The sequence below is a fragment of the Thamnophis elegans genome, chromosome 2, assembly GCF_009769535.1.
Source record: "Thamnophis elegans isolate rThaEle1 chromosome 2, rThaEle1.pri, whole genome shotgun sequence".
NCBI classification, from domain to species: domain Eukaryota; kingdom Metazoa; phylum Chordata; class Lepidosauria; order Squamata; family Colubridae; genus Thamnophis; species Thamnophis elegans.
The window spans coordinates 84,087,385-84,114,523 of NC_045542.1; the positions used below are offsets into that span (position 1 = coordinate 84,087,385).

The 27,139-nt window shown below is 37.3% G+C and overlaps 1 protein-coding gene across 2 annotated transcripts in view; it reads right to left on the reverse strand.

Moving 5' to 3' along the window:
- The window catches only part of FSTL4 (follistatin like 4), a 454,388-nt gene that overhangs the window by 38,998 nt on the left and 388,251 nt on the right, over positions 1-27,139 (reverse strand). For both annotated transcript variants that reach the window (XM_032211288.1, XM_032211287.1), the window contains exon 8: positions 8,062-8,182. In XM_032211288.1, the coding sequence (XP_032067179.1) occupies positions 8,062-8,182 (121 nt within the window). The remainder of the gene's footprint in view (positions 1-8,061; positions 8,183-27,139) is intronic.

A 27,139-nucleotide genomic window follows, 5' to 3' on the forward strand; every position in this document is an offset into this window, starting at 1 on the left:
TGCATTGAATTATATGGGACTTCCAAATTGTCATGTATTGGGTGACACTACAGAAAATCCTTGATTTACTTCTGTAACTGAGCCTGGAATTATGGCTGTAAGTCATGCTGGTTGTTAAGTGGGCTACCATGTGACCATGCCTGATTTTACAACCTTTTTTGTGGAGGTCATTAAGTGAACATTATGGTTATTAAGCCAATCAATTGTCTAAAATGGGGCATTCTTTTGCTGGCAACCCAAAGTCTCTTTCTGGCAAAAAATATATCCTACATTGTAGTCATGTAACCACAAGGTGCTATAAATGTGGGCTGGTTGCCAAGCACCCAAAATGTGATTACATGACCACATGGTGTGTGTGGCTGTGAGAACTTCAAATCCAGGTCATAAAAAGCCCTGGAAAGGTTGTAACTTCAGTCACTAAATGATTGGTGTTAAATTCAGCATTGCCTATATTAGATACTAAGAGCAAGTCAGAAGTCCTCAAGGTAGTTTATTATTTGTGTATTAGATTCTGTGACAGAAAACAATTTCCCTAGAATTATAGAGTTTACAAATCTAGAGTTTAAAGAATGGCGACCGTATTTAATTGTTGTTAGCATCTGGCATCCCAATTTGAGGATCACAAATATCAGGATACAGAGGGTAAAACATTCTGGTAAAAAAAACATGGAGAAGCACCACCAGTCACTGTAGACAATGCTCAGCTAAATGGATTGCTATTCTCATTAAAATATTGTCATTTTTATATGGATTTCATTTATTTTGCCTTTTGGTCCCTTCTTTTGTAAGGAGAGACCACAACATACCATCAATTCCATGCCCTTTCTAGAAGGGGCAGGTTTTGGCAACTTTCTTAAAGTCGATAGCATTAATGCTTTGGAGTCTTCTGCTAGTTTTCAATTTATAAATGTAGAAAAAAGGTGAGATTAGGAAACCTAATGCTCTTTTTAAAAGTATCATGCATTGTAATACATTTAAAACTTATTTTAATAGTCTCATGAATTTTTATGCAAACTATCCTGGTCCAGTTAGTGGGAGAATCGTATCATCTTGTTTAGCATTTTACTTGGCTATTTAGCTCGCAATCTTTCATTCCAGAGAAACCTCAGAGCTTTTATCCCATAATTGCTAAAACATAAATTACAAAGGGATCCCAGAAGAATTTATCTTGTACTACGAGGCTTTTGTAGGTGAAACAGTTTTTTTCTTACCCATTACACTTTGATCTGTTTCCCCAATAACTTGTTGCCAGAATATGTTATCACTGAAGTGAAAAAAGGAGAGATGTAGAATATAGTGAAGCACATTAAGAGCTGAAAGAAGGCACTTTAAGGGGAAATCTCAAGAGGAAACAGAGAAACCCTTAATTCAGCATAAGACAAATATCTTTCACAGCCTACAGCATTCTGTCAAAAAGGATGTCCACTCACTTGATATATTTGCTAGCACTTTGTGGATTTTGGGCACACTGGAAGGCAAACTGCCCTTTGAAATGCCTTGTCCCCGCTCTTCCAGAGTGAGGTTGGCTCCAACCCTCCTGATCTTCTTCAAGAGCTTAAAGATTTAGTTCTGATAGGTGGTGTGGGATTTTAATGGGAGGGGGATTCACAATGGTGGTGGTTGATAGATTAATAACAGATCCCACCTTCTCCCTAGCTCATCCTACTCCTCCCATCTCCATCTTTTAGTTGAATATTTGTATTTTTGTAGTATTTTATCTGTATTGTTCATAGGACATATATAGTTTTATCTTTTTAACATTGTAAGCCACTCAAAGTTGCCCTGTGGTAAGATGGGTAAGATAAATAAAATAAATAAATAAATATTGGTGCAGTAAAACCCTCTATTTAATAACCAGTATTGAGTTTTAAATAACAAGTGCAATTATAAAAGTACCTCAAATGGAAAGTGTGAATTTATGCATGCATAAAGTGTTGAGTGGATATTATACATCATATGAACTCTGCTAAACTGAGGTCCATGAAACTGAGTGTACATTGTAATGGTTTCCTTTGATAAGAAGATGCCTCAGAGAACTCACTTTCCTTTTCATCTACAAAGCCAAAGCCCTGACTTTGGAAAGTTATTACTGAAAGTACAGAAACCAAGATCTCACTGTACTAGAAATAATCCTGATTTAAATTTAATGTAACCTCTCTGCAGGATTGCCCCATATATTCTCTTTTCTAGTGATCATGTTGTATAATGAGCTCAGTGGGATGTATGATCAACTGTATAATGAACACTTATACTATTCAAGTACATATAGCCTGTCTGAATGCACAAGTGCATGGTAAAACAGGTGAAAGACTAGGAAAAGCTCAAAGTATGATTGATAGGTAACATACCAAGAATCTTAACATAAATTTCCAGACTAAAGAACTGGTCAAAATTGGAGGACAAAGATCCTGAGAGAGAAGTAGGTTTTGTAAGATCTGAGAGGACTATACTTGGGGTTTTCCAGCCAATCAGCTTTTTTAGGCAGAGCAGGAGAAATGTGAGGTATATCTTTCATAGCAGGAGAAATATGAGGCATATGTTTGATAGATCCTGTAGGAGCAGGAAACTACAATAGGAATGGAAAAGAGCTGATGTGGTTCTCATCTTAAAAAAACAAAGTAAAAACAAAACCCAATTCCAGGAAACTACAATACTCTTCAACATCTTCACAAACAATTTAGATGACAAAATAGAAGGGGAACTCATCATATCTGCAGATGATACTAAACTGACAAGAATAGCCAACACCTCAGAAGACTCAAAATCCAGATGGATCTCACAGACTTGAACACTGGATCTTATATAACAAAATGAAATTCAATATAGAGAAAAGTAAGGTTTTACATTTCGGCAAGAAAAATCAAATGTACAGATACAGATTAGGTAAAACTGGCTCAATAACAGTAACTATGTGAGGGATATTGGAGACCTAGTGGACAATCTCATAAATATGAGCCAGCTGTGTGTGGCAACAGCCAAAAAAGCCAACACAATCCTACACTGCATTAAAGAGGATAGAATCAAGATCACACAAAGTACTAGTACCATTTTATAAAGCCTTAATAAGATCACACATAGAATGCTGCATCCAGTTTTAATCACATTATATAAATGATGTAGAAACTCTTGAAAAAATGCAGGAAAGAGCAACAAAGATGATTAGAGAGTGTAGTAGGCTAAAACATATGAAGAACAGTTATGGGCATTGGGTACGTCTGGTATAGTGAAAAGAAGGACTAGGGGTGACATGATAGCAGTATTTCAATATTTAAGAGGCTGCAACAAAGAAGAGGGGGTCAACCTCTTTTCCAAAGCACCATAAGGCAATGGATGGAAACTAATCAAGGAGAGAAGCAACCTAGAACTAAGGAGAAATTTACTAACCATGAAAAAACCAGTGGAATTAACCAGTGGAATGGCTTGCATTGAGAACAGAATAAAATATAATGAGCTGGGATATTCTAGGTCAGCCCCCTGCTCAAGCAGGAGAACCTATACCATTTCAGATAAGCAACTGTCTAGACCCGGGATGGCGAACCTATGGCATGCGTGCAATGGTGGCATGCAGAGCCATTTGTCAGGGCATGTAAGGCGTTGCCCCGTCAGCTGGCCAGTGTCCATGTGCACACTGGCCAGCTGAGTTCAGCTTTTTTAAAAGCCATTGTTCACCTTCCTCAGGCTCCAGAGGCTTTATAGGAGCCTGGGGAGGGCAAAAATAGCCTCCCCCGCCCCCCTGGAGGCTCTCTGGAGCACAAAAAACTGACCCTATGGGAATGGAATTCCGGTTTGCTCGTAGGGTCGGTTTAAGCCTTCTGGAGGCTTCAGGGACCTTCAGGAGGCTTCCCTGAAGTCTCTGGGGGGGCTCCGGGAGGGCGGGGGAGGCTCTTTTCGCCCTCCCCAGGCTCCTATAAAGACTCTGGAGCCTGGGGAGGGTGAAAAAAGCAAGCAAAAATGGGGCAGGGAGCGCCTTTCATGCGTGCACTAGGGGGGGTGCATTGCATTCTGGGTGCGGCACGCCTGCACACGACTCCCCTGCAGTCCCCCCTTATGGCACACGAGCCAAGAAAGATTCGCCATCACTGGTCTAGACTCTTCTTAAAAACATCCAGTGACAGAGGTCCCAGGATTTCTAAAAGGCAAGCTATTCCACTGGTTCATTATCCTCACTCTTAGGAAGTTTCTCCTTAATACCATGTTGCTTCTCTCTTTGATTAGTTCCCATATATTGTTTCTTGTCCTGCCTTCTGTGTCTTTGGAGAATAATTTTACCTGCTCTTCTTTGTGACAGCCTCTCAAATACTGGAATACTGCTATCATGTCAGCCCTAATTCTTTTTTTCTCTAGACTTGCCAAACCCAAATCCTGCAACCATTTTTCATAGGTTTTAGTCTCCAAGTCTTTGATCATCTTAGTTGCTCTTCTCTGAACTTTTTCCAAAGTGTCAACATCCTTTTTCTAGTGTGGTAACCAAAATTGGTTGCAGTATTCCAGGTGTGGTCTTACTGAGATTTTATAAAGTGTTACTAATACTTCAAGTGATCTTGATTCTATGTCTCTGTTTATACAACCAAGGTTTTTTTTTTAAACTTTTTTGGCTGCTGCTGCATACTGCTAGCTCATATTTAAGTGATCATCCACTAGGACTCCAAGGTGCCTCTCACAGTTACTGTTTTTGAGTCAGGTCTCGCCTAATCTGTACTTATACCTTTGATTTTTCCTGCCTAAATGTAATACTTTGCTTTTCTCCACATTAAAATTCATTTTGTTGGATAGGGCCCATTGACAAAGATCTTTTTGGATACTGAGCTTGTCTTCTTGGGTGTTGGCTATTCCTGCCAGTTTAGTGTCATCTGCAAATTTGACGAGTTACCCTTCTATTCCCTCATTTAAATCATTTATGGGGATATTGAAGAGTACTGGGCCTAAAACAGAGTCTTGTGGTACCTCACTACTTATTTCTTTCCATGTGGATCACTGGGGCTTTTAAGAAGAGACTGGAGATCCACTTGTCTGGAATGTTATTGAGTCTCATGACTGAGCAGGGGGTTGGACTAGAAGACCTCCAAGGTCCCTTCCAACTTTGCTATTCTGTTCCGAGGAGTTGGCTTAATTCTAACTGTATTGAAAATATTAGGACTTAATCACTTAACTGAATATTTTTATTGATTCCCTTTTAATAGAACTTAATGTGCATCATTATGGTTTTTGGATGAAAAGTTTTTCCACATTTTTATGTGAATATATACATATTAGTTTAATAGGACTCTGGGCACAAAATTATACTACATCAAACCAATTCTAAATAGATACATGGCCTGTGACTTTAGGACTGCACCCGATGCCTCTTGATTAATAAAGCTTTAAAAATAGTTTTAATTATATAATTATGTACTATCTCAAGAATATTCTAAAGAGGCAGTTAAATGTAGCAAAAACCCCACTTTCTCATCCTTTCACCACACATACTCAGGAGGGTTGCCATGTTATTTCTCCTTATGTATTTATTTCTTTGAGTACAAAAGCCAGTACCAAATTCTCTAATATTTTGTTATCAAGAATGTCATTCATCTCAAAGGAATTCTTTATATGGAAGATTTGCTCTGTCAGTCTTACATTCCAAATCACTGCACTTCTCAAGGTAGCAATTTAACTTTAGGTAAATTATATTATTTAGGGCAGATTTCTGAATTTGTTACATCCAGGTGAAGAGAAAGGTTAATCTTATTTGAACCCTTAGAATATCATGGTACCACAGTTACAGAGTTCTTGTCTTATTGGTGATATTGTGGTTATTTTAAGATAGATTGGTACTTTTGATTATTGACTTCATGGATATTTCTCATTTTGAAGATAATATGACATATTGTGTTTGGATCCTACTGTTACCTAATGTTAATAAAGCCCTTTAATTTAGTCTAGGAGTGTGTGGCACTTCCTTCCTTTCATTCCATTCACTATACCAAACTATATGAAAAATGAGCTGTAGCAAATTCAAAAGTTTATCATCCTTGTATCCTGCACTAATTCTCTCAGCCTTTTTTTCATAAACATAAATGTTAATTAAGATTTAAGACTGGAGTTAATTCTGGAAAGTGGGATAAAGCAAACAGAGCAAAAAAGTGTAACCCTGACTCTGGTGCCTTCATAAAAAAGGCAAAACAATTTCATATTGTTCCCACCCTTCTTTCTTATCAACTGGTCAGATTTTCTTCCGTTTTCCCAAAGGTGTCTTTTCAAGATGTAACTGGACTTTCTTGCTTTCTTTGAAGATGTTTCACTTCTCATCCAAGAAGCTTCTTCAGCTCTGATTGGAGTCAAAAGCACATTTGGGACAAGCATGACTTGGATGACTTAGAATCTCCATTTAGTTATGCACTTTGGGATGAACAGCTTTTGAATGGTGAAGGGAGTATGAACAGATTTCCAGAAAAAAATGCAGACTACAGGAACTATTTGCACTTCAAATGCAGACACACATACTCATCCCCAACAACCTGCATCTTATGTTTAACAGTGAAGGGACACAGGGCTGAAAGCATCTTGCAGAAAGTACAAGTCCACAACATAGTCTTTTCAGCAATTCCAAGAAGGCTCCACACCCATTTCTACTAATCGTATGACCCTAAGGACATAAACCTCCAAGTGGCCTCAATGATCCTCTGATATGATCTATATGACCAGCTGTCTTCAAAGAATGTAAACCCTCCCATTTCCTGCCATCTCCTGCCATCTAGGCAGAGCTGAAAAAGCTTCTTTGATGAGAAGTGAAATGTCTTCAAAGAAAAACAAGAAAGTCCATTTGTCTTTTGAAAAAGCACCTTTGGGACATCCTTGACCTGGATGATTGAGCATCTCCATTGACAGTTTTCTTCCTTTGGATCCCATTTTTCAGAACATGCCCTGGAACTCATATTTAATTATTTCATTTTCATCGTTCACAGGAGTACCATATAATTATCACAAACCTTTACATTCCTACTTCCGTATACCTACTACTATCAGTACAACAGATGACATTAAGTCATGCTTCTAGAGATTTATTTTAGCCAAATCAAATCCAAATCTTCATATCCTCTGCATATATTCATTTAGCTCACTCAGACCACCTTCATTCAGACCTAACAAATATTCTATATTTTCCTTTTATTTTATTTTATTCATTTACTTTATTATTCATGCTGTTCCGCCTCTTACTCTTTTTACATTTCAAGTCAAGGTCTTCTTTATGCCACTATCATCAACAGATGGGCCCATGGGTATTGCCTTCTTATGCCGACCTTCACTTTAGTCACTTTAGGTCTTTATATTTAGGTCTTTATATTTTTTTCCCTTATATAGAGAAATGTAGACTTATCAGCCTTACCTTTGCCAACAGTATGGAAACAATATAGATCAGTTAAGGCATATTTTGTCTAGTTTGCCACAACTGCAATTAAAACCAAGTTTTACTCTAAGAATGCTGATATTATTCTCTGCCAGCTAGAAACAGGGCAAGATTTTTTTATCTAGTCCTCCTTTGAACATGGAGTATAAAGCATGAACTATTCTAAGATGTTTGAAAACTTGTTGTGTTGCTTTACCACTCTTTTCAATTATTCTGCTGGAATAATGAACAGAATATATCTATGCAGAGCCCTCCAGCAGTTGTGGTTACTTCACACCCTGACACAATAGACCAAGAGATCTGTGTGTGTTACATGCCTTACCTCATTGAGGAAAGTGCCTAATTGGAAAATCTTGTTGCACAACCATTTGTTTATTTACAATCTTTATTCCATATTTTCATAACTCTCACTTCCTAATATTTTTGTTACAGTAACAAAATAATATTTTAAAAAATGAAAAAATGAACACACAAACACACACACATAAACACACACACACACAAACAAACACACCCCTTACATTTCTTGTGTATTTGTATTCTACTCTAGAGAAATTAACCGAGAGATATTTTCCCATTTACATCTTAATACTGAAACAATATGGTGGGCGTTTTTGCTACTTTTCTAAGAAAAAATAGTAATGTTCAGTGAATTGTCATATGTGCCATTTACTAACCATTCACCTGAAGAATGTGGGTCTGATACAATTCTTCATAGCCATAGGCATGACACATGTAATTGCCCATGTGAATAGTTGTTACCTTGGTTATGTAGAGAGAGTCATCTTCTCCAAAATCCTGTAAACAAACAAAAAAAAGAGGGTAGGGGAAGGAGAAACCTCTCATTTAGCAAATGTGTTTGAAATGCTGCAAGAAGCTAAGCTAACACTGGTTGCTTTGACAGTTGCTCTCCTCTCTGAATTGCATTTTTAATATGTGTTGATCTGCTGATGAACTGAATAAGAGGCCACGTACAAATGCCAAAATGAGGGGGGGAAAACTATTGCAAGTGAGTATCAGCTTCTGATTTCTATAAAAAGCATATGCACATAAAATTCAATACACTGAGTCTATAATGGAAGATTTGACAAATTAGAAGGCAAACTACTCTGGGGGATAGCTTTAGTCTACGAAGCCTGGAAATTAAAGTTCCATGCATTATCTCTTAAATGAAATGCTTGAACTGGCCCTCAGTTATCTGAAAAAATACTTTTGCAAATGTATTTTTCCATCCCTTTCTCTTTTACCAAAATTAGTAATGAAATAGGGAAAAGAAGGTTATTTCTCTTTTAAACAAAACCTTCTGATTTTTAATTACCTATATTATGGCTTATCTCATTTGGGGGGAAAGCCCTTCCTCCTTCCTTGGGTTGCTTATTGTATAATTTGGAATGATAATTCTGCTTGAGAAATTGAAATATTTGTGAGATTTCCAAATACGGGTATGTTGGCCTTATCACATTGTTCCAAATGATGCTATACAAGCTTGTATATTGATGAATAAACACAGGCAGCAGCTGTTTTTCTATTTTCATTAGTATGCACGAATTGGCTGTGCTGAATTGCTTATACTTTTATACACCACCCACAACAATACATTTAAAAACCATACTTAATTAGCTTCAAGAATTATCTTCTGGTTTTTAATTAGCTTAGGGGATGACGTGCAAAATGTATCCTTTTACATACAGAGCTTTCATGCTGAAAAAGAAAATGTTCTCTTATATATCAGACACAAAATAATAACATTGTTTTTACTTCTCAGTTTCAAGAAAGGAATTCAGGATTTCCAAAACTGATACACAGAATTATAGGATGTTAGAGCTGAAATAGGTCTTAGTAGTCATTCCATTCTATCTCCTTGGTCAAGGACAGAATCCTGCAATTCCATTATATCTGAAAATGGCCAACCTTTCTTTAAATATCAAAGTCTACCACCTCTCAATGCTGTTATAGTTAGTCTATATAATCAATGATATTATATAGCAATAGCACTTAGCAGCAATCTCTAGGTGGGTTACAATGTCAATATTATTTGCATATTGCCCCCAACTATATGGATCCTCATTTTACTGACCTTGGAAAGAGGCAAGGTTGAATCACATCAGGATCAAACTCCAGGCTGTGGGCAGATTTGGCCTTTAATACTGCATTCTAACCATTGTGCCACCAGGGCTCCCATATACAGTAGAACCTCTGGTCACAACCGTAATCCGTTCTATAACTTTGATCACAAACTTATTTGGTCATGACCTGAACCTAAGTTTGGAAATTTGGTGCTTATAAAAAAAAGGAGCGGAAGGGGGAAATAGTTGGGGAAAAAATTGTGAATATTTTGGTCAGAACCCGATTTGGTCATGGTCAGAAATGACCAGAGGTTCCACTATAAGTAGTCTTTTCAAGTTGTGAAGCCGTTAACTATTTTTATTTATTTATTGTATTCTTAAGCAATTTGTATCACTAATTCCAGGTAGAATGAAGCCCTTTGAAAAAGGGCTGTGTTAGGCAACTTTCTGTATGATGCTTGTTCCCAAATTCCCATAATTGCATTGCCAAATTGGGAACAGTGTGCAATTTGAAATGGATCACATAAGTCTAGAATGTTCATGTGTGGTTGGCTGATTTTCAGATATAGTCTGCCAAATAGTTTTCCTGCAGTTATTCCCTATTTATTTATTTTGCTTGTTTGCTTGATTACTATTATGTTTTTTGGCAATATCCATTTTCTGTCCCTTCCACCTGTTAATTCCAGTCCTATTTGCTGAAAAATTAAAACATAGCATGCCCATATAATAGTAGGCTTCAAGTAGTGCAATTCAAGTTGCTAGTTGACACCCTTAAAGATGTACATTTATGGGCCCAGTTTTATTTATGGGAACACCTCAACCTAATGGCTTCAACCTGTATCATCTGATCTGGCAGAGTGAACAAGCTCTAGGTCCGTGATGATGAACCTTTGGCACATGTGCCACAGATGGCACATGGAGCCATTTCTGTGGGCAACCAGGCGTTGCCTGTTAGCTCCAGCATGTGCTGGCCAGCTGATTTTTGGCTTTGATTTTTGGCCATTTTTCATCCTCTGTGAAAAACCGCCCAATGCGCAAACCGGAAGTTTGGAAATGGACTTTCCTAGAAAGCTTCTGTAGCCTGGGGAGGGTGAAAAATGGACCTACTGGGCTAACTGGAAGCTGGAAAACAGGAAATTTCCAGCCTCCAGAGGGTGGGGGAGGCTGTTTTCCCCCTTCCCAGGCTCCAAGAAAGCCATTCATGCAGGTGTGGGGCAGCGGGGAGGTGTCACACATGAATGTGTAGGGGGCACAGTATGGGGGGCATTAAATAATGGGGTGGACACGCAAGCATGCACAATAGCATGAGCGTGAGTTCTTTTTGGCACCTGAGGCGAAAAAGGTTCGCCATCACTACTCTACGTCCTCTGGAAGGGACAATATCACCTTTTGGGCCTTAGGAAGTATGCTTAATTTGTCATGTTGCCTGCCCTACTGAACATCCCCTCCCGCCCAATATGGACAACCTCAACCTTAATGGCCTTTCAAGAAGCCATAGAAACTTGGTATTTCCTCCAGGTATTAGTTTGGGAGCTGTCATGGTGATATATGAAGATGTTTTATGTTTTTAATAAGAGGGCCTTGACCTGGGTTTTGCTTTGTTTTATGTCTGATGTTTCTAATGGTATATTCACTGCCCAGATAAATAGGGAGCTTTCCAAATTTGATAAGCAAACAAACAAGTCTGTTCATTCCTCCGTATGACAGGCCGTCCAATATTGGAAGGCAACTCTCCCTTGCTTTACTGTAAATCTTTTGTTAAATCTTTCCCCTAAATCTTCAGATTAAATGTACACAGTCCTTCCACTGTTCCAGAAACTTCCTCCTTACAAGGTTAACATGGGTTGCCGTTTGGATCTGCCAGATACTTTCTTGAACATTTATGCTAGTTGTTTGGCAAAATTTAAATGAACTAATTTAACTTTTCATGCAGTTACATCAGAGGCATCGCTACCAAGGGGCTGAGAAAATTGGATGCTGAACATACGTTTGTGACACTCGATCTATTCAGTCATCATGATATGTAAAGCTATATGAGGTCTTCAGGGCTTATCTGTTTTAAAAGCATGAGTCAAAAAATAGTAAGTAACTCAATTGTCCTCTTAGATCCCCAAGTTATTAAAGTTATTGCATAATCTTATTTTTCCCCAAAAAAAATCATAGCAAATTCCTTCATATTCTTATCATATATATACATAAAAAGCAAACCCTAGAGAACCACAAAATTATTCTAAACATATAATAGTCCCCTAATAGGTAGTCCTCAACTTATGACAATTTAGCTTAACATTTTGGTTGCTAAGTGAGACCATTGTTAAGTGAGTTTTGCCCTATTTTACGACCTTTGTTGCCATAGTTGTTAAGTGAATCATTGAAGTTATTAGTAATAGATAGTAACATGGTTAAATAAATCTGGCTTTCCGATTGACTTTGCTGATCAGAAGGTCATAAATGCCAGTTGACAAGCATCCAAATTTTGATCATGTGACCATGGGGATGATGCAATGGTCATAAGTGTGACAACCAGTCAGAAGTCACTTTTTTCAGTGCCATTGTAACTTCAGTGACAAAATGAAGTGTTGTAAGTGAAGGACATACCTGTATATGTTTATCAATGGGTAAGTGGGACAAATATATGTATGCATGTTTCTGTCTATGCATATGTGTGTGTGTTTGTGTGTGTGTATACATCATATATCTATATCTATGACTGTCTGTCTGTCTGTCTGTCTGTCTACCTACCTACCTACCTACCTACCTACCTACCTACCTACCTACCCATCTATCCATGATATAGTAGTCCACATTTTATCATTTTCAAAATGGCTTTTTCTATATTTTTAACTTTATTATGAGAGAGAGAGAGAGAGAGAGAGAGAGAGAGAGAGAGAGAGGGAGGGAGGGAGGGAGGGAGGGAGGGAGGGAGGGAGGGAGGGGTATTATTAAGTGAACCTATAGAACTTACTTTTTTCCCTATTTGTAGGCCAGTATCCCAGCTTCCTTATTATAGTAGTTTTGCAAGGACAAGATTTTTTTTTGTTATAAGGGTATCAGTTCAAATCTACAACTTTGAGATTGCACGTGGAATATTCTCGATTAAATATTATAGGTAGGAAATATCCAACATTCATCAGGTTTTACGATGTTCCAATTCCGAAAGTTTGTACATGTGCAAGTGTCCTTTAAGACAGGGCTTCCCAACTCCTGGGCTGAGGCCCATTTATAACTGAGTTATGAATGAGTAATGGGACGGTGTGCATTTGCATGCGCAGCTCAACTCGCATGACTGATGGGCCGGTGTACACACCTGCACACGCCCAGTTCAACTTGAGTGACCAGTGGGTTGGTTATAAATACACACAGCTCAACTCATGTGAGCAGCAGGCTGGCGCACAAACATGTCACAGTTCGACTCACATGAGCGACAGTCTGGTATATATACACATGCGTGCCAGCCAGTTAAACGTGCATGTTGGCCCATTGTTTGCATGGCCTGGTTCCTTTCTCTCCCCCAAGCTGCCAAGCTGCTGCTTTTAAGATACTTATAAACATTAAGGTTCTAGTTAAAGAATCCCAAGAAAGAACTCTTCAGGTTTTTATCCATTCATAAGCCTAAGCAAAGTCTGTCCTTTCTAGCATTACATACTATGTCTTACAGTAAAATTGCTTATGGCTTAGACAGAATCCTTATTTTTCAGACAATCACACTCCCTTTAATGACATATTCATATAGTGTCAGATGGCAAACTGCTTCTTTCTTTGGTTTAGTTCACTTTTTCTTCTCTGAAATAAAAGCTTGTATCCTCTGGCGAGTTGTTTTCATACTTTACAAATACCTTTGGAAAAAAATATTGCTGAAATGATCCTGAAACGCTTTCAAGCTTTGTTGGTTTAAAAACTGGTGTTCCAGATTGATCTCAGCTCGCTTTTGTATTCTGTAATCCTTTAAACCTCCGCAATCCACAGACAATTTAAGAAACAAAACTATATCTGGATGGCTGTCAGATATTTTTTCCATATCACATTTCCTTTCATGATTTCTTGCAGATATTTGTTTTTCAAGAACAGTCTTTTCTATTTGGGGCACTCACTTTTTTACACTTTGGGATATTTACTTCAAGAATGGATCGGGTATTTGATTTTACCAATTGGTGAACCTTCAGCAAATAGTAGCTCAATGCTTTATTTTAGGATCATTTTGGGGGGAAACGGGCCAATGGGCTTTAACTGGAGATTTAAGTGCTTCTTACTGCTTCCCCCTACCAAATTATACCTCCCCTACAAAGCAAAGGAGGTCTTCATGGTGAGGTGCTACTTCAGGCCATGAAATAAGTGGATCACAATTGGTGCCAGTGAGATCAATTTGCCTTGCTTTGAGAGCAGTGATGCTCCTGTATCTGCTTCATCTGCGTACAAACCACTTTTGCTGAGGAGAACAATTTGGACACTTTGCAATTTAGAAATGGCAGAGTTCTTCTCCTAATCAGAGGCTTTGAAGAGGCCAGCTTTTCAGATGAAGCACATCAGAAAGGTTTGGGATTATTTCTGCTTCCTAGTGCAGAAAAGAGATTAATTCCCAATCTGCATGAGAACTGAAGTGAATTGGGACTTTTCATTTTTTTATATTCAGTATTGTACTGAGACCCAGTTGCTGCCATGGGATGGGATGATCTCCTGTCACTTGCTTCAACTCTTGCCAACCCAGCGATTTGAAAGTGGGTGACTCTGAGTAGATAGATGGGTACCACTTTGGTGTATAGCTTAATGAGAGTATAAAAGGCACTCCCAAATGGGCATCTCCTGGGCAACAGTGATGTTACTGACTAATCCTTTCAACCCACAAGCACAACTCAAAGTTCCTTATAGATGACCTTCCCTCTGTCAAGGACCTAGGAGTACTCATCTCAAATGATCTAAGCCCCAGTGCTCACTGTAACAGTATTGCCAAAAAGGCATTAAGAGTTGTTAACCTAATTTTGTGAAGCTTTTTCTCCAGTAACACTGTATTGCTAACTAGGGCATACAAAAGCTTTCCCAGACCAATCCTCAAATACATCACTTCTGCCTGGAATCCACACTATATATTGGACATTAATACAATCAAGCAGGTGCAGAGGTATTTTACAAGAACAGTACTCCACTCCTCTGCTCACAATAGAATCCCTTATGTCACTAGCCCTGAAATTTGGGGCTTGGACAACCTTGAACTATGTCGCTTACGGTCTAACCTAAGCATACTACACAAAATTGTCTGCTACAATGTCCTATCTGTCAACGACTACTTCAGCGTCAACCTCAATAACACACAGTCAAACAATAGAATCAAACTCAAGGTAAACCGCTCCAAACTCGATTGTAGAAAATATGACTTCAGCAATAAAGTGGTGAATGCCTGGAATGCTCTACCTGACTCCATTGTTACTTCCTCTTACCCCCATAGCTTTAACCTTCAATTGTGTAGCGTGAACCTCACACCATTCCTAAGAGATCTGTAAGGGAGGTGCATAAGCACACCAGCATGCCTGCCGTCTCTGTCCTACTCTCCCCATTTATTTGTACTCATTTCATGTGCTCATGTCCATGTTTATACTTATACCTGTTATCTCATACGTTTGACAAAATAAATAAATAAATAAATAAATAAATAAATAAATAAATAAATAAATAATTGTAGTCCTGGCACGACTGTAGTAGTTGTGGTATTCTTTTATACAGGAGCTCAGGTTAGTAAGCACCTATATTTTCTCTTCAGAAACATACCTGCAAGATAGATTTGATAGAGAGAGAATAATGCCCCCTGCCTAGGATCTTCCATAGCGGAGAAAGGACTAGAGACTGTGGAAAAGCTATTTTAGGTTTTGAAAATGGAAATAAATAATACTTGTAGTGTAAAACCTTGTTTAGATTTTGCATTATATCTGTTGATTATTTCATTCTCATAACAGCATAAGCTGGGACAGTGATTTTCAGTGCAAGTGACACTGAGAAGATTGGGGGATAAATGTAGATCAAAGAAAGATAGAATCAAATGTACAGGTGTAGACTAGGTGGTACCTGACTTAATAGTTGTAACTATGAAAAGGATCTTGAAGCCCTGGTGGACAATCACTTAAATATGAGAAAGCAATGTCTGCAGCCACCAAAATAACCAAGACAGTCCTAGGCTGCATTAACAGAGGCTAGAATCAAGATCATGTGAAGTGTTAGTACCACTTTATATGCCTTGGTACAACTGCACCTATAATATTGCATCCAGTTTTGGTTGCCATCAGAGGTGGTATTCAGCTGGTTCTCTCTGGTTCGGGTGAACTGGTAGTGGTGGCTGCAGGAGGCTCTGCCTAGCCGCCCCAACATAATGCATGAGCACTGCACATGCGCAGATGAGACGCACACGAAGCAAGCACAAATGCTCTCATATTTGCGAACCAGTAGGGAAGGTAAGTGAATCCCACCTCTCATTGCCATGATATAAAAAAGATGTTGAAACTCTGCAAAGAAGAGCAACAAAGATGATCAGGGGACTGGAGACTAAAACATATGAAGAAAGGTTCCTTGGGTATGTCTAGTTTAATGAAAAGAAGGACTAGGTTGACATGATAGAAGTGTTCCAACATCTGAGGGGCTGCCACAAAGGAGTCAGCCCACTCTCCAAAGCACTTGAAATCAAAACAAGAAGCAATGGATGGAAACTAACCAATGAGAGAACCAACCTAGAACTAAGGAGAAATTTTCTGACAGAACGATTAATCAGTGGAATAGCTTGCCTCCAGACGTTGTAGCTGCTCCAACACTGGAGGTTTTTAAGAGGAGATTGGACAGCCATTGTCTGAGCCGGGAGTTAGATGAGAAGACGTCCAAAGTCCTTTCCAAATGTATAAAAGTTTGACGAAGTTGACATTGACCAGAGATACCTCATATTATTGTGTTTATACAATATTCAAAATGTTGTTTTGTAACAAAGCTGCTAATGGAGACTACTCCTATTAGAAGAGGAAAAGTGGACATTATTAGACTGAACAAAAGTTATGGGTACATTCATGATGCATTTTCCCACTGCCCTTCCTTGGAATTATCATGGATGAGCCTGCATGAGTCTTTTGTTTAATAGAATGGGTTATATCTCCTCCATAGAAGTAGACATTTTATCCGACTTATACACCACTGTCCTATGTTATATCTCTCCTTAATATCTTTCTCACTAACATTGGCTTTTAGCATTGGATAAACATATATTTGAAGAGTGACATGAAAGATTTTGTCAGATTATAAATACATTTATGGTCAAATGTTTCTGTTTACAGTAATTACCAATAATTGCCAAGTTAATGGTTGAAATTTTAAGAGCATCGGAGCTCATTTGATAGGAAACATGGTTTGCAAAGGAGGAAGAAAGTGAAATGGTTTGCTGAGCTGATAAATATACATCTCAGCCAGGCATGGTCTTTGTCTGAAATTATTTTAGAAAATAATTAGCAAAACCTAGAGAAGGACCTTTGTATGCTAAAACCATTTTTGTATTGCTATTTAGTTGAAAGACAAAGCAAGAGAAAAAAATACACATGGAAATAATTAAAATAATACAAAGAAAAAGTATAATGAAGTTTATAGTTATACCAAAAATATTACTTCATCAAAATTTAATTGGCTCTCTTATATCACTTTGTGAAATCTTTAAACATGTAGTTTCATTTTTAAAAAAACCTTCATGGAGCTTGCATATAGATGAAGTAAGATCTTTTTACATCCATTCAAACTATCAAAAGACATTAAAAGAGCTTATATTATCTTCTTTGATATTATCACAGTTCTTTATAAATAAATAGTTCTTTATTTTTTAAAAAATAATTCATAACACAGACCCAGTTTGGTCTATTCATTAAGGCACCAGACTACAGACCAGGAGATTGAGTTCTAGTCCTGTTTTAGGCATGAAAGCCAGGTCAGTGACGTTGGGCCAGTCACTCTGTTTCTTCGTCCAAATCACCTCACAGAGTTGTTATGGGAAAAATAGAAGGAAGGAATATGGTGTGTGTTGACTGCCTTATACTACTTATATAAATAATAAAGGGTGTGTGTTTGTGTGTGTGTTTGTGTGTGTGTGTTTGTAAAAGCACTAACCTAAAAATGAGATCCAATACAATTAACAAAAGAAAAAGGAAACCATGCGGAGATGGATTAAATTACAAAACAACTGACCAAAAATGTGACTGACTTGTTTTAAAGTCCTTTCCCTTACCCCTTGTCAAAAGAACTTTAATTCAGATATTGACAATTCTTTACTGCAAATCAGGTGTAGATACATCCTTCTAATTATATATTATATGATATTAATTATATTATATTATATATTAATTATATATTATGTTATATTAATTATATATTATATTGTATTGTATTATTATATTAATTAATTATATTATATTATATTATATTATATTATTATATTATATTATATTATATTATATTATATTATATTATATTATATTATATTATATTATATTATTATATTATATTATATTATATTATATTATTATTATATTATATTATATTATATTATATTATATTATATTATATTATATTATATTATATTATATTATATTATATTATATTATATTATATTATATTATATTATATTATATTAATTATATTATATTATATTATATTATATTATATTATATTATATTATATTATATTATATTATATTATATTATATTATATTATATTATATTAATTATATTATATTAATTGTAATCTAGTCTAGTCTAGTCTTATATTCTGTGGTGGGATTCAGCCAGCTCGCACCACTTCGGGAGAACTAGTTAAATTTCTGAGCAATTTAGTGAACTGGTTGTTGGAAGAAATCATTAGGGCAAAGAACCGGTTGTTAAGTTATTTGAATCCCACCACTGATTATATTGTATGTTATGTTATGTTATGTTATGTTAATATTATTGTAGGATATATTGTAGGATAAGAAATATGGGTAAAAGATATATACACTACAAAATGTCATAAAATCAATATAAAATGCACAATAAAATGAAGGCAACTGATTACTACTTTCCCATACTTTTGCTTGTACTTACAAAAGTACTGTATTATCTAAACTGTAATTGCTACTTGCTATGATTTTTTTTTTAATCTGCCAGTAGATAGTTTAATTAAAAGTAATCAGGAACAATTATTTATTTAATTTTATAAGGCTGATCCAACTGAAAAACAATGATTGGCATAAAGTTAAAATCAGTACAATGCCTAAAAAATAAGAAAATAATTCCAAAAGAACAACATGTAATGGAGGAAATTCATATCATAACCAAAAGACATCAAGTGTGCAAACACCAACTTATCATGGAGTTTGGGGAAAACAGCAGGGATTTTTCCCCTTCAGAATATCTAAAGGCTTGGGGGGGGATGGGACAGGACAGATAGATTCCCAATAGAGAATGTAGGTTTCATAGAACTCATCGATTGATATTAACTAATCAATGGGACATAAACTGTACCCATCCTGCCAAAACCTATAGGTCAAGCAAAAATAATGGGAGACATGTTTTTTTTTAAATTAGGAAGGCAATCATAGTGCTGCAAATGTTCTTAAAGAAGTGGACATACAAAATGATATAGCATACCGATTACACTGCAGTTTCTCCATACAGTCAAAGCCTTTCACTAGTGGTGTTTCTTTTTTCCTTAATAATTGCTGAAGTGAGGATACAAAATGTACAAGAGTGATTGTGTAGAGATACTGTGTTGTCTGAACAATTGTGCAACCAAATCCCTCCCACAGATTCAACTTTCATCTTCCCACTTCAGCTTGGTTAAAACCAATTGACACCAAGATTGCTCTGCAGAATTTTCTGCTCTATCTTCAGTTTATAGAATTCATGGAACTGAATTAAAAGGGGCAGCAGTGAGAAATTGTAACTTTAAATTAAATATCCTGACCTCTTCTGTGAAAAAGCTGGTTTTAATAATCTCAAGTAGAAGGGGGATTTTTCTCCTAAATCTGATTCAACTACATGCAGTAATGCTAGGGGTTTATCCCCAAAAGGCTTGATACAAGTTGGAATATACTGAACTTGCTTTCAGTAGATGGAAGAGAAAATAGCTACAATTTTTCTTTGAGCTTTCTGGGCCTCCTATAAAAAGTATGGTTTTAAATTTCCAAATGAGTAGGAACTCTTAAATATATAATCTGTCATGTCTTCAATATTAAATCCATTTAATGAGTCAGATCCGTTTCTAGGGTCTTTTGAAGAATACAAACATTTTATCAATTGACAGGAGCTTCTGTTGCCTCCAAAACGAGATAAACCTTGAAATGATTTCTTTAGCCCTATTGATGACAATGACAGGATAAACACATCATCTGTTTATAACAGCATCATTATGGGCCTTCCAGCAATGAAATTGTATTTTAGCTAGAAGATGGACAATGGAATTGATATAAACACTAAATAGCAGTACATCTACTGTATAACAGTGACGGAAAAACTTTTCGGGACCGAGTGGCAAAAGGGTCACATGGAAACATCACACGTGTGCACACTCATCAGGGCTGAACTCTGGAAAATCCAAACTTCTGGGTTCTAGCACTCATGCACGCCCAACAATTAGTTGGCCTGCGCGTATGCGCACACTGGTTTTTGGCATTGCCGCACACATGAAGAACAGCTGATTGTCCCACGTGCATGCGTGGCAGAAAACCGGAAGACAAACAGGCAAGGCTGTGCATGGCTTTGCGTGTCGCTTTGGACACACGTGCCATAGGTTTGCCATCACGAGTCCATAATATAGCCTGGCTTAATCTCTCTTCTCATAGGGACTGAATAGAGATCTAACCTACTGCATTTCACTTTATAATAAAGTTAGTTCAATGAACGGTTTCCATTTTGGAAGAGGTATGGCCTTGAATCATATACGGTATTTAAGCAAAATAATGCTTTTCAAGATTTTTCAAAGAAGAGTAGAGCTCTACATGGACAGTAAGATGCAGATTGTTCTTTGGCTTTAGAAAAGGCCAAGGAACAGAACACATTATAGTTGATGCAAAGAAAACAACAATACCAAAAAAGTCACTATGGGCTTCATTGATTAATTTTGTTGACTGCACCAAGCTGACCACATCAGAAAATTAGGGATTCCATAAAATCTCTCATGAGAAACTTATACAAAAGTCAAGAAGCCACAGTATGAACAGAATATAATGAAACAGACTGGCTCCAGGCTGGCAAAGGAGTGTGACAAGGCTGCATATTCACCTCTGATTCATTAAATCTGTAGGCTGGATATGTATATATTAAGGGTAGCTGATTGGAACGAGATGAATGTAATTTGGCAACTGAATGAAGAAATATAAGTAACGTGCACCATGCTAATGATGCTATGCTTTGCAGCCAAAACTGCAAAGAATATGCAAGCTCTAGTAAAAAATATTAAGGAGCAAAATGAAAAAAATGAGATTAAAATTAAATCTAAAGACAACTAAACTAATGGCGACAGCTGTATAATTGGCAAAGAACATATCAAAGTGAAAACAGCTTTTGCTTGAACTGGAAGGCTAGCAGGGAGAGATTAAAGACAAAGCTATTCAATAATCTAGTTTTATTGCCCATATTTAAAAACAGCACCATAACTGAAACAGAAAATCTGCAGTTACCAACTATAACACTGTATCCATATATAAGAAGCCATAGTTTCAAATCTTACATACTTTTATTCCACCTATGTATGTCTTAGTGGTCTTTGAGCCAGTCATTTCTTAATCACAGGATGATCTGTACATCTGTATATATATAGTACATTGTTTTTTTTTAATTTGGTCCAGCAAAACATGTAAAACAGACAAAACAAAATTAATCCAGTAGTTTTACATCTGGAGTGCTTATTGTTAACAGCTTTAAGTAAGTTTAGCATAGTATATCTATACATTTAGACATAAGTCTAAACTACAAATAAGTATAGATGTCTAAAATCTATATGCTATTGTAAACTTTACATAATAATAAAACTCAAATAAAACAGTATATTTGAGAGAGTGATTCTTTTGGTCCTGAAGAAGAGATTAATGTGTCTCTTTCTTAGTCATGGTTGGACCGATGATGTTAGATTCTGGACCATTTTTGTCCAGTCAACTTTCTCTTTTGAACAAAGGCTGTTGAGAAGATGGGCAGACAACAGCTCCAGATGAGGAAATGGATCATCTGGATCCCATAATATAGAATAACACATTTGAAAAGGATCTTGGAGTTTTTCTATTCCAATCCTTTGCTTGAGCAGGAGATCCAATCCCCTGCTTGAGCAGAAGACCTTATACCAGACTGATTGTGTTTCAGTGAGGTTTAAGTCAATTTATATAACAGTGAAATGACATTTTAGTTGTGCTTTTGGTAAAAGCAGGATGAAGATCATGTATCCATCCTAGTGCTCCTTGAGTTCTTGGTGCCTTTTATCAATTATGGTACCCTTTAAAACCAACTGCAAAATTTGGGGGTGGAGGCATAGTGTTACACAGTTCTCCATATTCCTGATTCACAAGGGAAACCATGAGCACAGAGAAAAGGTTAGGTGGAATTGCTTGAATACTGGACTACTTTATGATGGGAGTGAAAGGGAAACAATTGGATAAGAAAGGAGATAAATGGAAAATTAGAGAAAGAAACTCACTGAAAAGCACTCATAAAAAAATGAGAATGATGATGATGAACTGAAATCTGTTGAAGTTTACAAAGGATGTCACATACTTTATCACAAAGAATTGTTATTTTAATTGAAGTATGTATCAAGCTACTGTATCACCATTTCCTGAGATACAACCAGCTGTTCAAAAAGCTATAATTGGGACAACCAGTAAGGATCACTGTATCCAGTCTATCTTTACCAATATGTTGCATAAACAAACATGAAACATATTATTTAAAAATGCCTCTTTTTTGGAAAGAGCATCTTGCCCTTTCCAGCACAGTGAGGCAGAGAATTGGATACAAGTCAAATTAGAGACTTAAGTGAGTTTTATTAGAATATTAGAAATTGCCCTATTCTGCATTATGTGCAGGATTCATGCTCAGATGGAGCCCTGCTAAAACCAAGGAGAAATGCTTGTGTTTATGTTAAATGGCAGGGAAGGAAGGAAGAGAATATTAGGTTAAATGACTAACTTGTTTGGGCGAATGTCAAACTGACCTTGTGATGAGACCATAAAGTGTGCAAATCACAGTTTCTTGGAAGGGAGAGAGATTTCAAAAGGGAATTTAAAATTTGCTGTCTGTTTCACCTCATTGCAGCAGTTGGTTGATTATGTTTTGCGCAATTTCTTTTATGGAAAGCTCATAAACCTTTTTTTTTTTAATGGAAAAGCCTGGCTTGTTTATTTTTATGGGAAAGAACAAAATTAATTTCTTGTACTTCCCACCCTATTCTTAACAATCAGTTCTACATAATAAAAATGGCCTTATTATTTCTTGCCATCATGATGAAATTTGCCAGAGAATCTGCCTTATGATAGGATTCATTCCCCAACAGCAAATTCCACTACATTCTGTCTAACAAAGACAAGAAGCATTGCTATTGGTAGTTTTAAAAAATCAGATTAAAAAGTGTGTAGATGATCTGTTGATGGATATCTGTATCTTTTTAGTGTGATTGTTTCCTACCAAAAGACAGAGGCAGGACATTTATCTTTGTTTTCAATGTGAGTAATTTTCTCTGTTTCTCCCATGGCAATTTTCTTTTTTGATATTTATACTCTATGCCTTTATGAGGCAAGCTAATTTTCAAATGCCCCTCTTCATATTCTGTTGGTATAAGCCAACAGTGACCAAAGCTTTGGCTCCACAGAGTGTCTGGTTTTGCTTTGTGCAGTGGTGACAATGCATAAAGACACTTTTGCCGATACTTCTTTCTGCTTATGTATGAAGAAGGCAGCTGGGGGCTAAACAGGGTGGAAGAAAAAAAACCAAAGCTTATTCCTGTGTTTCAGTACCTGGCAGAGTGGGTAAGAAACCTTTGGACAGTAATTTTGTCTGGCACCTGTGAAATTATCAAACAGAATAAGGCCACAGAAAAACTATGCTGTCCTTCTCTCTGACTATGTAGGTTGAAGGTAGCCATACAAATGAGAAGAAAGTAGGAAAGAGTCATACACTGGTTAAACTAAAACAAAAGTAATTCCTAGAAAGAGAATATGTCTAAGGAAAAGATGGTAGACCACAGTTTGTGCATCACCAATTTCCAGGGGAATTACTTACCACCAGGAAAGCCAACCCCACAACCAGTGAATTCTACAGCCCATTTAGGTAGAGCAGCAGTAAACAAGAAACAACTATCTTGAACTGGGCTACTAAAATCTGGGGCTCACTGCCATTCACAGTGTGCCAAATTATCTTCAAGCTTAAATGCTGTTTGAACAAGAAGACAGGCTTGGAACCTATAAGTTGGCTTTGTAAGTGGTTTTTAGGTCCACTGCGCAGGGTAGTGCCGACCTACTGATCTAAATATTTTAAAATCAATATTAGAGATGGTAGAAATTAAGAGTTAAGAATAGTTAAGAATATTGTAGAAGCATGTACCATGAGAAAAGTAGTGAGGTTGTTCATACTGTAGTTCCACTTGCTGATAACCTGAAAGTTTCCTTCTTGGGGAATTGTCCCAAAGACCTAAGCAAGTAACAAGCTATCATTCAGCATATCCAAAAGATAGCAATAGCACTTAGCACTTAGATTTATATACCATTTCACAGTGCTTTACAGTGCTATACCCGCTCTGTGGTTTGCAGAGTCAGCATATTGTCCCCAACAATCTGGGTCCTCATTTTACCAACCTCAGAAGGATTGAAAGCTGAGTCAACCTTCAGCCAGTGAGAACTGCTGGCAGTTGGCAATCAGCAGAATTAGCCTGCAATGCTGCAATCTAACCATGGCACCACCACGGCTCTTCAGTAAATGATGCTATTTTGCGGAGAATAAATTAACCACATGTATAATTTGTTATGTCAGTCTGGGATTAGTTAATTTGTTACATGTGTGTAAAGCCATCATGGTTCAATGCTATAATTTGACTCAGCACTCACGATGCTGCCAGTCTACCAGCTGTACTTTAGCCATCTGTGTTTCAAATTTGAGGGAGCCTGATATATAAACAAAATAAAATCTGTGGTTGTTTGATTGCATGCAAAGGTTTTTAGAATTTAGTACATTCCTAGAGTGAGCAACAAAGAACTAGGTGAATTCCTTACTCACTATATCAACATAACTTGCTGTGGGGATGTAGTATTTTCAGGTGGACAAATCTCCCTGCAGCCCTTCCAAATCCTTTTGACTCAGAATATAACAGAGATCCTACCCATCAAACCCATTTTTGTTAGCAAGTATAGCAGTCAATGGCTTTAAGCAAAGGTTACGCAAAAGCAATTCGGCACCCACTTCCAGAACTGGTGCAGCTATTTCTAAATTCATATAGCAATTGCAGACAGCTGCAGGAAGGCTTTAGGGAAATGTTGGCGCAGAACATACAACTCATTTGTAAGGCCAATTTCAGCCATCCATCGCTAACTTATTTTCATTCTGTTAGTAGAAGGTTCTGTTTGTGGGTCTCTGTATGTAGTCATAGATTTGTGAGCCTCAAGTAAATTATTATGATGTAATGGGATGTGAGAATAACACTGGGAGAAAGGAGAAAGAACCACAGCCTAAATAAGGGTCTGATGAAAGAAATCTGTGGCCAAAGAAGAGATGGGAAGTGGATGGAAAAAGCATCTCAGAAGAGACCCTCCCTAGTTCTTTGGAAAGTAAAGGCAGGGGGAGTCAGACTAGCAGATTCAATTGCTGTAACCATACAATAAAGACAGCGTTAGTAGCCATGATTCTGCATCCTCCTGAGCTCTGTTTTCACTGGCAGAGGATTGCAAGAGACTGTTGTAGCCAGAAATGGAGCATGGGAGTCCATTTTTATTGGCAGAGTGCTTGGGCTACCACAGGTGCCCCCAAGTGACATTGAGCTGGCCGTGCCCCCCTGGCCATGCCCCCCCCAAGGTCAAACACAAACTGATGTGGCCCTCAATAAAATTGAGTTTGACACCCCTGCACTAGATATTCAGTGGTAAAAATCAGCACAGCAAGCTCAGTGATCAAGAAAATAGTACTGTTACTACAACTAACTTTTGAGAACTCTAAGATGCATTCCCAGATCTGCACACTATTTAGTTAACCAAGGCTTGTAGGAGGATACTGGAAAACCCCAAAACAGCCCCATACAATACAACATGCAGCCTGCCGAGCAGCCTTGTATAATCCATCAGCAATTTTTAAAAAATCAATAAATATGAAACTGGTGCACCAAAATTCATCTTGCTTCAGGCTTCACTGTGGCTATTTACTCATTCCTTTTTTATTCAGTTTTTGCATTTGTTATATTGTACTGACTATGGAGTGACGCAGCCTTCTCTTCCATTTACGTAATGGATATAAAATCTCAATCGTAACTTATATTAATGTCTTGCATTTACCTCTCACATCAAGATTGTCTTAGAGATTATTGGAAGGATTGGTTGATTATTGTGAAAAGAAAAGCAAACAAAATCCTTTGTTTGCTTATGATTTATCCTAGCAATTGTCCTTGTGGGTGTTCAATTGATGCCCAACAAATAGTACAATGCATCTCTTTCAAACAGCTATACATCTCTTTTATAAGACACTTGCATGTGGGACATATCTATCCGCCACTATAGTAACTGTCCAACATATACGGTACTCTTTTCTTCCACAGGGGAGCTTAGTTCTTGAAGCAGAGAAAATATTAGATATCATTTCTCTCAATGGGATGCCAGTAGAGATGCCCTTGTGATACAGTCATCAAAGTCTTCTCTCTATTTTAATAAACAAAAAAATCTCTCCCAGCATCTGGTGTAGATTACTAGTGCTCCATTTGGTGGGCTTTTACATAGCTCTCTTTCTGGCCAGGCCTTGAGCAGATCACTAGGGAGATTCTTTAAAGCCCCAATGGAACCAAATCTTTGTCCTTCTACAGTGGCCAAGTGGATGCCATCATTGACTATGTCCTTTATTATCCAATGAGACACTGGTGATCAATGTTCTCTTTAATTTTTTTTTCATGTGTGGGGAAAAGTATAGTGTTTGAGCGGCACATTTTCATGCCTGAGCACCTGAATTTTTTTCACAGATGTTTCACAGAGCAATTAATTTATAGGATCCGAATTGGAATGGAGAAAAATGATTTTGTGCATGCGTGAATATGTGTGTATCTGTCTCTCTGTGTGTGTGTTTGAGTGAGCGAGGGATCCGATAACTGCGCCTATTTAGAAAAGGTAAATTATTGCAAACATGATCAGTCGAAGATAAGTATGGGGACAGGTTGTGTGGTAGAGAGAAAGTGATAAAAGAGTGGGAGAGAGGAAGGGAGGAAGAAAAAAGAGGAAAGAGAGACAGATAGAGACAGAGAAGGAGAGAGAAAGTGACAGAACAGTGGAAAAGAAGGAGACAGAAAGAGAGACAAAGAGAAAGAGAGTGAGAGAGACAGAAAGAGACAAAGAGGAGAGAGAAGGGAGAAGGAGAGAAAAAGTGACAGAAGAATGGAAAAGAAGGAGAAAGAGATGAGAGGCAAAGAGAAAGAGGATGAGAGAGAGAGAAGAGAGGAAGAGGTAAAAGGAAGAGAGAACATCTCATTTGAACCC